Below are 13,940 nucleotides of genomic sequence, written 5' to 3'. Positions count from 1 at the left end.
TATGAAGGGTAGGCAAGTGCTGACAGGTGGCATATCAAGGACATGTCTTTTAGGGAAAAACGTTTACAGGGTGGAAAGAGGGATTTGAAGTGTTGTCTTTCAAGCAGGGCACATATCTGGCCTCTAGAACACCCAGCACAGACTAAAGAAAGCAGTTTTCAGAATTGGTATGTGTTTCTCAGGGGGTGCTTTTTAAGAATATTTTCAGTCTTATTTTCATAATTATACTCACAGCTTTCTCCTCTGTGGAAAAATATTTTTGGAGCTATTACTCTATATATGATGGGTATGTGTATATAAGTATCTATGTTATTGTTTGTTTAATATATAAATATTTGATAAATAGGCTGCATTCTGAACTATATAGAGGAATAACTGAATATAACTTTTTTTATTTTTTAGATAAAATACAGTCTTTCAGAGTTCTCAGGTAATGTATCTCCTCCCATAAAGGAGATACAGTGCTACCGTAGCGGTCAACGAAAAACAACTGACATTTTTCTTTAAGGGGATCCAAGGATGAAAGTTTTATCTAGAACAATCTGAATCATTCACAAAAATACTTTATTGTAATGTATTTTGTTGTTAAACTTTAATAGCTGAGGTGAAAGAGCAGATAGCAAACTGTAGGATAATTCTTAGTTGATTAGTCAGTTTTTCTGTCTCTCAGATGGCATATGTTAAAGGACAGAATCAGTGGTGTTTTGTTTTGTTTTGTTTTGTTTTCCCCAAAAAATACATATAACTTAACAAGAGGCTAGGAACTTTATGAAGAAATATGTGATAAAACTTAGTGAGAAGTTACCACTGTGTTTTGTTTTCACCTTAAAAATCTATTAATCTATTGATCCATTAGGTGAGGAATTAATCTTGTCAACAAGTAAAGTGTTAAAATTGTGATGTTAAGTTTGATAATAAAAGTGTGGCTGGAAATGTGACTGAAATCTGCGATGTGTTAAAGTAACAGAGGTCTGTGATGGATGTGGTGATGTTGTTTAACATTCTGGCAAAAAGTTCATAGTGGAAATGCAGCATACTAGGTGGATTTTAATCTCTGTGTAAGATTCTGAATGGAGACTCAGTATCCCATTTCTAATGAGGGTGTTCAGGGTTTTTCATGATCTCTTGTGTATGTCTTCTAGTTGGCAAAGAGAGAATCAGACGTTTGTCAGTAACAGTTGAAGGTACTACAGACAGTAAAATAGCAAACACTGATAAAATTAAGCCAACTGTAGAGAAGGAAATAGTGGAAGACTCACCACTAAACTTTCTTCCAACTAACTGTATTTTATGAAAATGATTTCAAAACTGCCAAGACTTAACTTGACCACCTCTGTTATGAACAAATGAAATAACTTATAAAGCAATCTCTTACAAGAACAAGTAGTCAGAGTGTGTAATATATGTAATGGAGTTTCCTAAGAAGCAAGGTTAAGCAATATGATCAGTTTTAGCTAGTCTTTATTTTTAAGATTTAAATAAGGTTTAAACTTGCTGAAATTAAATTAGTTTGCACAAAGGTAGAAGCCACATTTTGTCATGATGAAAAATAAAAGCAAATCCATTTAGAGCAGGTTTTTCGGGGCTTCATCCAGTTAATTTTGGTCATCTGCAATGTCAGAGATTCCACAACCTGTCCAGGCAACTAGTTCCAGTTTTTTATCACCATCATTATTTTTAAAAATAATAGTAATAAATAAATAAATAAATAAAAACCTGTCAAGTTCCAACTTGTGTCTGTTGCTTCTCATGTTCCCACTGTGTTCTCCTAAGAAGAGTTTCAGTCTGTCTTCTCTACACCCTTACAATTAAGGTAGTTGTATAAAACAATAGGATCTTACCTCTGTAGAATTTATTTATTTATTTATTTATTTTAGGTTAACAACTAGCCTGCAGATCTTCATTAATGCTCGGGAATCTTGAAGTTGGTTTCTGTGAACAAAATGTTCTTTCTTATTTGCTGGGGGCTCTAAACTTCCATTTTGACAATACAAAGTGATGCAGAATTATTGAAAGGATAATGAATCAGCAGTGCAATGTATCAATTAGATTAATTAGATTTCAAAATTTGATGGATAACCATAGTATATGGAGAGATGACCTTACTCCTGAAGAAGAATGTAGCAATTGAGTCTCACTGACATTCAAGGCTCTGTGTGTTTGTGTGTGTGTGTGTGTACCCACTTAGGTTGTCTCTCTGTATCTCATCAATCACCTCCTTCAAGCACAATTCATGCTGGACTAATTATAAAGCTCCTGTTAGCTCACCAAGATCATTTTTCTCTACAAATTGGCAATATGAGCACTGGCTTACGTACTTTCTAAGTTAGACCATGAACCAGTAACTCTCTGAAGATGGGGCATATGATTTTAAAGACTATTCTTGTTCATTGTTTCAGTTTTGTTGCTTCTTTTATGACATCAGTAATAAAAAGAGATTAAGTTAACTATTTCAAATACTGCATTGTAACAAGCTTTTATGCTGATGCTTGGTGTTGAATTCTTTCAAAAAATTTATACTGGAATTATAAATGCAATAAGTGAGAAAACTGTTCTGTTTATCGTGGGTCTTGATACACGTTTGTTTAACTTTTAAAAATTTTATTCAAGCATGGTTTATGCCAGTTTGTTGAAATAGTATTGTCCTTAAACTGGAATATGCATACTTATTTTATCATCATGCAAACATCATTCGTTCGTTTTCTGCAAGAATTAATTACCCTTCTTGGTCTTTTTTCAGGGGATGTATATCAAATCAACATATGACGGGCTGCATGTAATCACGGGAACAACTGAAAATGTAAGCTTCCTTATCCTAAAAGACTTCTATCATGCATGCAAATATCTTCTGTAGATCTGCAGTGTATTTTGTAATGTCAAAACTTGCTATGAAACAAGCTACTTGTTATCTTTCTTTTTTATATATATATCATTTTACCTTAAAAATTCAGAACCATTAAAAATAGATAGGGAAAAATATCTGTGATGAAGTGACCAACTAATGTTATAATAAAATGAAAATCTTTAACTTCTATCTTCCACTACACCCTTCTAATTATGTATGTTTTCTCTGTCACAAAAGTATTTTGGTTTATATTGAGTATTTTTTTCTTATGCAAGGGCATCATCATTAGTCTTAAATAAAATTTGTTGTATTTAATTTTGTTATCTCCTTCAGATAAACCTCTCGAAACATAGGACAATACAAGTTCATATTAAAAATAAATAAATAAAGCTTTCAACAGATCAGTAATATAACAGAAAACAATCTGCTTTGTATGGTTATATTGACCAGACTAGTTAAAGCATTGCAGAGTTGGTGATAAGTGTGGTTGTCATTTGACCAACCTTTAATATGTACAGTGAGATTACTTTTTGCAGTGAGTATATTATCATACAATGATGAATACTTTTCTGCTGTTTTTTTTTTTAAATGGACAGTATTGTTTCAAAAGTCTTTTCCTAATTAGTAAATGAATTTTCTTGAAATGTAGAATGCTAGAAAAATTAAACTCGTGGAGACAATACCTGTCCTAAGATTGCCTCATAGGAAATGAATAGGTTCTGCATGTCTAAGCAATTCTGTAAAACAGGTCATAAAATAATAAATTCTAAAGCATTTACAGTATCAGCAGTATTGGTGGCTGTAAAAAAGAAATGGGTAACAGAAAAATAACTTAAAATATTATATTCAGGTTGTAGAATAATCTTTGATAAACCAGAAGGTTTTCAAGCTAGCAGTAATCACTGACAAGACTATCAGTAAGAAGGGAGAAATTGTGAAAAGGAGTAAATGAAAGAGAAGGGGGTGACTTGACAATGTTAGGGGAAAAAAGAAAAGTGAAGAATCTAAATGACTTTTGTCTGAGGACATACAAAAAGTTCTTTTATAAAAATAATTATTCCTGAATGAATTGTATTAGGAGGAGTTCACCATCACTAAATTTTTATAGTTTCCAGTACCTGTAGCAAAGATAGAAGATATCAAGAATGTATTAACCATCCTTTTCATTGTAGTCCCAGAAATTAGGCAATATCTGGATTGAAAGTACACAGAAATGCTTTGGCATGTAAATCAGTATGACTGATTGTTATTCTTGTCACATCGTTTAGTTTTTCTGTGAAGCAGCTTCTTGTTACTTAACTTGCAATTCATAATTACAAATTTGAAAAAAAATAATTTTACTTCAACTGCTGCAATGTAATTATTATGACAGACTTCAAAATAGGACCTATCCCTTCTGTTTTTCAAATGGTCCATGTTTTAGTCACATTGTTTTCATTCTAAGACAGTATAGCTGGATAAATTACAAGTTCAAATTTTATAAAGCTAATATTGAAACTGTGCAATGCTCACACCCAAGAAACATGAAATTTGCACTGTGCAGCTAGCCAAAAATGTACATACTTACTGGCATACATCAGTGGTATTCTGCACTGTATGGCTGAGCTTCATGTGTGATATTTTGTTCTGCTTGGTTTGTATGTATTGAGATAGTTTTGATCGTTTTTGTCACCCATTTTTAGGTACTACAGACCCAGGGAAAGCCTTATGTTTGGTGTGTAAAAATTTGTGAATCATAAGACAAGTCTAATGCAAGTTAAGCTTGACATTTGTATGCTTACATATATTAACACTACTGGCAGCATTTAGAAGTCTTAATATAACTACATGTACCTGTAAATATAAATATAAAAAACACTTTAATTGAGTCCCAAAACTTATGAACCAACCATCTTATGTTACAACCATAGATTGAATTACCCATGCAATAATTAATATACTTTTTTCACTGTAATTTTAATTTATTTTAGAAATATAATGCAATTTGTAGGGAAAATATATATTTATAACTGAAATTCATGTAAAAAGATATGAAGTTCACCAGCCACTAAAACTTGCATTTTTATTTTGACTGAACTGTACACATCAAAACTTTTTGATAAGACAACATTAAGAAGTTCCTTTTTTTTTTTTTTTTACTTTCTCTTTTCTAAAAGTGTAATCACATGTGCAGATAAAAAAGCTTCAAAGATGTTTAATTTCTGGCATTTCAGCAAATTGATTTTTCATTCCTTTTGAAGGTATAATTGACCTCAGAGCCAGTGTTTAATTTTGAAAGATAATAATTAGCTCAGCCTCATCAAAGTCAGGAAAGGAGCTAAAAAGAGAAAGAGCCAGGCCTGTGCTTTTTCAGCTAATATCAACTGAAGTTAAACCCATTACGAATAGTGGAGTTTACTTCAGTTTCCTGCTTACCCTTCATTCACTGTTTAAAGCAACCAACTTTGTATTCCCACTGCATTCTACAAATGGAAATAGAATATCTTTCTGGTTTATGTTTAGTCCTGTACATAGCTAAAATCCTGTCCTTATCTCAACCCATGTGCTTTTTCATCATATTTTCTCCCTGTTCTGCTGAGGAAGAGGAGTAAGCAACCACCTGTGTGATGCTTGCCTACCTACCAAGGTTAAACTGTAACAGTCTCTTTGGCATTTTGTTTAGGAGCAATTGCAACCATTTTTTGCCCAGTGGCTGTTTGGGCTTTTGTTGTATTGTTTCCTGTTGTCTTTACTCCTTCTATTTGTTTATAATATGCATCCACATAATGGATGGAAATGACAGGTGGGATTTGTGATTGAAGAAGTCTGTCCAGCAGAAGAGCTATTGACAGTTTCCTGGAAGTTTTGATTGGTACTCAGTGAGGTCATGAATATAAGCTGCAAGTCACCTTTAGCTCCTGTAAATCTTGTATTCTGACACATTCGTTGACATGCAGTTGACCGTGTACAAGTGGCTTGCAAGGCAATGGGGTTTGATCCATTTCAAATTGATCAGAAGCAGCTATATTTAGAATAAGGAAGGTTTTTGACTCAGGGATCCCAAAATTATGGTGGTGGAATAGTATGTGTGCATACGTATGTATATATTTTATACCAAATAGCCAGCCTGTCAAGGACTTTATCCTTTTTTAAATTACCACTTTGCGTTCACATGGTTAACCTAGTGCTGTCTTGGAAGTGCTGGAGCTGTAGTATATTTGCAGAGTATCTGCCATGAACTTCAGCAGTAAACCTGCTACGTAAAGGACTGCATACTTTTCTGTTATATGCATTTTTTTTCCAGACCTGACCCCGCACGAGTAGTAAGTTCGGTATTAGTTGGCTTAGCAGCTTTACTGCTAAATGATGTTAATTCACTCAGTGAATTCCCAGCAAGATTGTGACAGCTCATGGCCCAGTACTCCCCTCTGAGAGGTAAAGAAACTAAAATAGCTCAACCAGTCAAAAAGGTTGTTCATCACCACAGGAAGAAGGATTTGAACTCATCTTTGAATTGTCATTGGTTACCAGAATAATATTGTTCCGAATAAATGTGATTTTTTTTGTAAATATAGTAAGTTATTGTTATTTGATAATAATGCTTCTTTGGGCAGAGCTTTCTTGCCTCTTTCCTCATTTGTAGTTTTCATTCCTGCTCTTCCATTGTGGTCCCCCTAAAATGTAAAGTTAATTGTTATCTCCTGTCCTTAGTCTCCTGCTGACCAGTGTAAGAAAATCCATGCTGGCGATGAGGTGATCCAGGTCAACCATCAGACTGTGGTAAGTACTTCGGAAGTTCAGGTCTGGAGGCTTTGACTGTTCCCACTGCTAAAAAGACAATAATTCTTACTGGGTAACTTTAGCAATCTAGATCACTCTTTATGCCTTTTAAAATATAATCATTGCTTACACTTAATTTATGCCTTTTTATTTTTTTTTAATTGTCATTAATTAGCCCAGAAGGATTAAGCCAAACATTTTTCATAGCTGCTGTTCAACATTATACTCGTTATATAAGGAGATCCCAGAATATTTTATCGACAATTTACAGTGATTGTACTGGTTGTTGTTCTTAGATTTCCTGTTATGGATGTGCCAGTAAGTTTAACTTTTTCTCTTAAACAGGAATATGCATTTCTTTAATCTGGGATTCGAATTCAAAATGCAGGAATTCTGCAACAGCCATATATTTCTTTTCATATTTATTTTTAAGCTGATGAACAATTTTATAAAGTTGGTGAAACTGTTAAACATAAGCATGTGTATGGGGAAGTGTATGCTCAGTCTAAGATACTGTGGTACCTGATCTGTGCACATTTAAGTGTGTCATTGTATTTGTCACAGTGTATGCAGTTATTGTTTATGCATACCAACCTACATTTCATTTTATATACAAAACCAGAAAAATAAAGAAACCTCTTTGGCATTTGTGGGAGTTGAAAATTATTAGAGAGCAAATATTTTCTTTTCAAAAGAAGTATAACTTCTTCACTTACAATTTTAATGCAACATGAAGCTCTTACTTACATTACAGAGGATCTATGAGTTGTCACAGTACAAGCTGAAATATGCATTAGACTGGCTTTCTCCATCAGACATACTCTTCAAGTGACAAACCTGATTTAATCTTTACTCCCAGAGGTGAAACCCCACTCATTCAACTACTCAAGAATTGGCTTTCTGGGTTGCATCTTCCCATGTGTGTTATAACGAGCCCAAAGTGTTTGATGCTTGTAATCCCTCTCTATCTAAGGGCAGGCACACTGCCAACAGCTGAGTCAAGTGGCAGAGAATACCTTTTTCAAAAATCCAAACCTCACTGTTAATTATTCATTCTGAAGTCTATAACAAGCTATGAAAAGGGATAAATGGCAAGCAGTTTCTTTCAGAAATGTATTCTTCCTTTGCAAATGCTGAGCAAGCTTTATTCTGTCTTCCTTGTGACTGTGTAGAGTCAGCCAGTAATTTTTAGTGCTTGTGTTTCAGAGGTGTGTGTCCAACTGTGAACTACACTTTGCTTCTTCACCCAAGCTATCACAAGCTGTGACGATTGATATCATGTTTATAATTACTATTATTTCCATTAGTGGGCTAGAATAATTCAAAGGTTTCTGTTCATTAAATTTCCATATGATCAATATCTTTATACTAGCAAAGCCAGCTCACAGAATGCGGTGCAACCCACTTGAAATGAACAGTCTGGGGGGCAGTTGGCAAACTGTACAAAACAAGTCTTGCATTTCTGTGGTGGTCTTGCAGGTTTTCCAGAGCTACAGACTATCTTGCTCACCCGGCATTGGAACATGTAGGCACAAAGCACTCCGTGCTTTCACAAAATGTATACACAGGACAAAAATGCAAAAAATTATACAATATAAAAATGGAGAAATACACTTTCCTCTGAAATTTGTGTGTTTCAGAGGATTTGCATCACACAATGTTTATCTTTGTTATCCTAACAAAGGCATTTTCTTAAGATTGATGTTCTTTTATATCTTGATAATATAAATCCTGTTTTGAAAAGGTCTGTTCTGAAGATGATTAGATATAGTCATTTTGTTTTACCATCAGTGAAAATACTTTCCTGATTAAAGAAAGTGTAGGTTTCTTTCATTAGATGCTAATCCTGTAGCTGACTATTGGCATCATCTCATCTGATTTAGACTAAAATAGGCCAGTGTATTTTCTGGATAAATTGATGTTTGCTCATTTACTAAGATAATTTGATTTTTTCAAAACACTCAGTGACGTTCCCACAACCTGTTCTGTTAGCTAATTATTCTCATTTCGGGGGGGAGTCTTTTTGTTTGTAGTATGCATTTGTCTGGCATATACTTCCAGTCCTTTGATCTTGATCTATTTTTATCTATTACACTGGAGATCCAGTTTCTCATTTAGGTATTTTCAGGATGTAATCAAACTACCTCTTCACCTTTCCTTTGGTAACCTAAATAATTGGAGCACTGTCAGTTTTTCATCCTAATGCATGACCCTCCTTGACATCCTCTTTATATTCCCAACTGTGATACTTTGCATACTTAACATTGAGCTACAGGGCTGTACAGTGAAAACATATTCATTCATAGGTAAAGCAGTACTCCTGTGCTAATATAGTACAAATAAGACTGTGCTTTTTAAAAGGCTAATGTTCATTTTCATCCTACGTAGGCAAAAATGAATCTAAAAGGATACTGATTTTTTTCCTTAAGTAATAAAAACTAATTTCAATTTCAATTTGAAATTCATGAGGAGGTCCAATTTAAGAGAAGAATCATTACCCATTTCGTAACTGTGAGAGGAGTAAGCTCTTAAACAGGTTTAAGATGTGGAATTGAAAATAGTTGTACTGTCCCTGCATTCCAGTGCAGTCAGCACAGATAACAGCACTTTTAATCTTGGAGGCATTTCTCTGGGGTTGTAAAGCTATAGCAGAGGATTAAGTATGCTGACAATGTCAGTCCATTGGATTGCTGGATGTGTGGAGTTAAGTATTTTGGTATTGATGGGGCTAGAATATTTTGGCTGTATGTCTTCAAAATAATTGTTATTACTTAAAATTCATATGCTAATTTTATATAAAGCATAATCTGAATTAAGTAAGAAATGATCAGATAACTAAAGGTAGCTATATTCATACTCTTACTGAAATCATTTATATTAACAAATATATTAACATTATTAACAAAAAAAAGAACACATTTTAATTCTTCAGTGTAGTTGAAAGTTTTAAAAAAGGAGTTTTTCTAAAGTATCAAAGGGAAACAGCTTAAAACTTATATAATGCAACAGTTGAAGGAGTTAGAAATAAAAGATTTACTACCTGGAATCTGGTCAAGCCAAGGATCCCTCTGTTATACAATTATGAACATCAAAGTAAAAATAATAGTACTTTAGGCAATAAATTAATTAAATCAGTTGATTCACCACTAGCTGTTAAGATCATTTAATCATTATCCAATGTCCTTATTTGCTTTTCTGCTTATCCTTCTTGCTTATTAGATTTTAATAAAACAGCACAAGAAACTTGGTAAATAAGTCACACGTTCTAAAATACCATGACATTAACTCTTTTTTTTTTCCTACCAGTAACAACAGGCACTAGTTCTCGCCTGTCGGCAAGAAATTGAATGCCTTGTGGAGTTTTTCTTTCCTCTCCTATAAAATTAAACAGAAGCGCTGAATATAGCACTGTGCATTCATTAGCTTACAAAAATAATAATTACACCTCAGGTTCTGTGAATAGTATTTTCTGCTGCTTAGTTGAAATAAAAGGAAAGTAAATTTCATTTTGCCTTAACTTTAACTAAAGTTGTTTTACGGATGGGATGTGATTCTTTAGTCAAAGAATTGGGACTGTCATGCAGTGAAAATAGGGTAAAATTAAAGATAAGTTTGTCTGTGGCCAAGAAATATTTGTTTCTTTCAAATTTCCATAATTAGAATAGTATAGAATATAGGACAAAGAGAAGAAAACCAGTCATAACAAATATATAGGTACATCCATTCTCAGGATGGAAGCAAAGCTGATAAATTAAAGCCAAATCATCTGCATATGTTTACTGAAGGGACTGACACTTTCAATTGCAACTCCCTAAGCAAGGATTTTTAATGAGTTGTCTGCTTTAGGATAACATCGTATGCTGTGGAAGCGTAAGGAGACAAACTTACTAGTCAATACTATGCAAGGTTTTACAGGTCATTTAGAGGATTATAAAGGATAACTAAAGACTTTAGGAAAATGGAATGTTAGATGAAATACAGTATAAGTTTATGAAAATAAATTATGTTAATGTTCTACCTTTGATATTTTTTTCAGACAACAGAAATCTTACTGATCCAAACAAGTATTGATCTAGCTGTCTGAACAGATGTAGATATTAGATCTACTTTTGTATACAAAAGTGTTAGATAAACTAGGGAAAATGGTTCAGAAATCTGAAAACCTTTTTTTCTTTTTCTTTTTTTTTTTTTTTTTGAGGATTAGAATTTGAAGGTCATTTGATAGGACAGAGAGCAATAATAATGCTTTTAGTAACTCATGTTGAAAGCTAAATGTTACTCAGGAGCAGCTGGCAAGAATCCTGAAGTCAGAATGTAGTAATTAATCCCAAATCGACTCATCACCATGGAGGTGATGTGACTGAAAATGGCAAAGATGAACTTGGAATTAATCAGGAACATGTTTCCAGGAGAAATAGAGTTTTAACGCCATTGTCTTGACATTGGTAATATCTAGTCTGAAATACTGTGTGATGTTCAGGTCATTTGCAGTCATCAAAGGTGAATTTGCGTAAGAACATTTGCAAATGTAATGGGGTAAAAAAGAAAATGTATTCAATGATTTTTTATTTTTTTTAAAGATTTAAATTTTGGTTACCTAGCCAGCTAGGTCTATAGGCTATACAGACCAGGAAGGGAAAGAACTCTTTAAGGAAGAGAACAACACTGTGGAAGAGCAAGCATCCATATGAACATCTGTAAGAAAATCTGTGGTGAAATTTGAAAGAGGTCTGACTAGAATGGTGATTGAAGAACTGATGAAAACAATTAAGTTATAGCTGCCTACAACTGTGTAGAAGGGGTAACAAAAGGATGTAGTAGCCTAGAACAGCTCTTTCAGTTCAAACACATTTGCTTTGTTGTGTAAGGTGTTTGTTATGTTATGTCTAAATAGCCGTTATTTTAAAATAATGGGGATGCATTTTCATACTTGACAGGTTTATTCTTTGGAATGAAGGATGCTCTGTAAATACATGAGCCACAGCCTAATGCCCTTTCATACTGCTCATTGTCTGTCAAACTGTGTAGTTTGAAATTAGCATGAACACTGTTTGGATTTATAAAAATGTCTAAATCCCTGTTGCTGGTAGGTTGTATTCTGAATCCCATTCATACAAATCTGAGTCTTCTAAAAGAGAAGGTACAACGTCAAGAGCCCTGCAACAATTAATAATTTCCAGCACTAATTTATTGGTGTTAAAATATTTATTGAATTAATATTCCAGATGTATGTGTGTTGAATTGGAAATCTGAGTTTTAATGGGTGCTCACTTTAGATGGAGGTAAATCTGTAACTGTAGTGACAGGTCATACGATCTGTGTTTCAGCACACTGTGTTGTGAAATGCAAGTAGGAAAAGGAAAGATAACTGAACAAGAGATGTCATGACAATTACAACTTCTTCCCCCCAAAAAAGTCATTTGGTTTGGAAAGAAATTTCCACGTATCACTGAATCTCAGGATTCGGCCTTTCAAAAAGGCTTAGTAATATGTGTCTTCCAGTAGCACATCTTGCATCATCTTGGAATCTTGCTGTATTTCTCTGTTATTCAATGAAAATAACTATGTAAGATAATAGATAACTGTTGGTATTTCCATCATCAATTATTTTTAGTAACACTTAGGATATTAATGAGGAGAGTGAATCAGCTACAGGTGTTAATGATGAGCTTTCCATTCAGTGACAGAAAGTCTTATGATCTTGCAGCACATTTTTGTTTAATAATAATTTCTGATTTCCATGTTAATGAAACTAATTCCCTTGATAAATTCCCTAGCCTGGGTAGTATTGTAAGGCAAAGTGAATTACAGACAGACTTAACATACAAAAGATGACTGTTTCTTTAACAAAAAGTTGAGTTTGCTCATCTCTCCCTCCTCCCCCCCCCCCCCCCCTTTTTTTGTTTTTGTTTTTTTTTAATGAAAATATGAAGAAAGGTCATACTGTTAAGAATTGAGTAAATATCCAGATGGGTTTGCTTATGTATTGAAAGAGCCTTGAGGGGAAACATCTGTCCTGGTTCATGTAAGGGTTAGGTCCTACTGGAGACAAAGCAAAATTACTTGTTTGCAGGTGGTGTGCAATGTCATATGTTCTAGTTATTTAGTAAATACCATTCTGTACAATTGATTTCCAGATCAAATGCCCAGCAATGCAGTTCTTAAACTCATTTTTAGTTTACGCTCTGTCTCTTTCCATCCTAAGTAAGATTAAAGCTGGGCAAATGATACAGTGAGTTTAATATGCATAACACCCAGAAACACGTGGAGGTTTAGCCTACCTTCCGTCTGGCAGGTGCACTATATATTTTTGTATTTCTTGGAAGTTTTTCTTTTTTTCAGAGTCCTATTAAATGTTACGGTTTGATAAAACAGTGAAGGAATTGAAGAATCACATTTATCCTTTATCCCCAGAATTTTCAGGAAAAACAAAGAAAGGAATATACATGTTCTGTCCACTAAGCACTCTAGTTCCACTCTGAGTTGTTTTCTAAATTTGCACCATGACAAATACACATAATGAGTTTTGAGGAAATCAGCACGGAGGTAAATAACTGTGGTGGTGGTTTTAACCACTGGAATCCTTTGATAAGCCTCATTGTGTTCAACAGTCCAGCTGTTTTTTCAGTTCCTTTTATAGATGAATATATCATGGACTTAATGCCTATGCACTCATCCACAAATGCAGTGTTTAGTCTTTTCTTCAGATTTTTTGTTGTTGTTGTGCATAATGTTAGGATTTTTTTATGTTAGTTTATTTTTCATACAGATCATCAGTCAATCATCATCAGTCAGATAGCCTTTATTTTAAAAAAGGAGAAAAGGTGCTTGTCCAGCATGAACATGGTTTGGATGTATAAAAATGCCCAAACCCTTACTGCTGGTGGGATGTGTTCTGAATCACATTCAGACAAATCTAGATCTTCTAAATGAGAAGGAACAAGTCAATACTGGGAGACTCTAAAGAATATATTGAAGAACAAGAAGACAAACTAGTTTACTGCAGGTTAATGAGCAAGCGTTGTTTTTCTGCATATACTACTTAAGCAGTCCCAACTACAAAATCATCAGTTTTAGGTATACAAAATTACTACAGAATTCTGGATATTTATATCAGTATAATTTTAGTCCCTATGGTGCTAAATTTCTTTACCATAAAATTTTTTAGCTATCGTTTTCAAAGTTACCATATATTGCACTTTCCACTAATTAACTTGCTTGTACTTTCTATGAGAAAATTAATCCCTTAAAATAGACTACAATAATACATTTTTTCCCCTGGAGCCCTTTTTTCCACACTGCTGATGTACAAAGCAATAAAAATTATCGATTGAAC

The 13,940-nt window shown here is 33.8% G+C and overlaps 1 protein-coding gene across 4 annotated transcripts in view; it reads left to right on the top strand.

The window, feature by feature from the left end:
• LOC310880990 (connector enhancer of kinase suppressor of ras 2-like) overlaps positions 1–13,940 on the top strand; it is a 186,830-nt gene that overhangs the window by 96,979 nt on the left and 75,911 nt on the right. For all 4 annotated transcript variants that reach the window (XM_083797611.1, XM_083797608.1, XM_083797609.1 and 1 more), the window contains exons 7-8: positions 2,741–2,800; positions 6,536–6,604. In XM_083797611.1, coding sequence (XP_083653737.1) covers positions 2,741–2,800; positions 6,536–6,604 — 129 coding nt within the window. The remainder of the gene's footprint in view (positions 1–2,740; positions 2,801–6,535; positions 6,605–13,940) is intronic.

Source organism: Anser anser, assembly GCF_964211835.1.
Source record: "Anser anser genome assembly, chromosome: 13".
Taxonomy (NCBI): Eukaryota; Metazoa; Chordata; class Aves; order Anseriformes; family Anatidae; genus Anser; species Anser anser.
The sequence above is the reverse complement of the archived record's forward strand: the minus strand, read 5'-3'. Positions and strand labels throughout refer to the sequence as shown.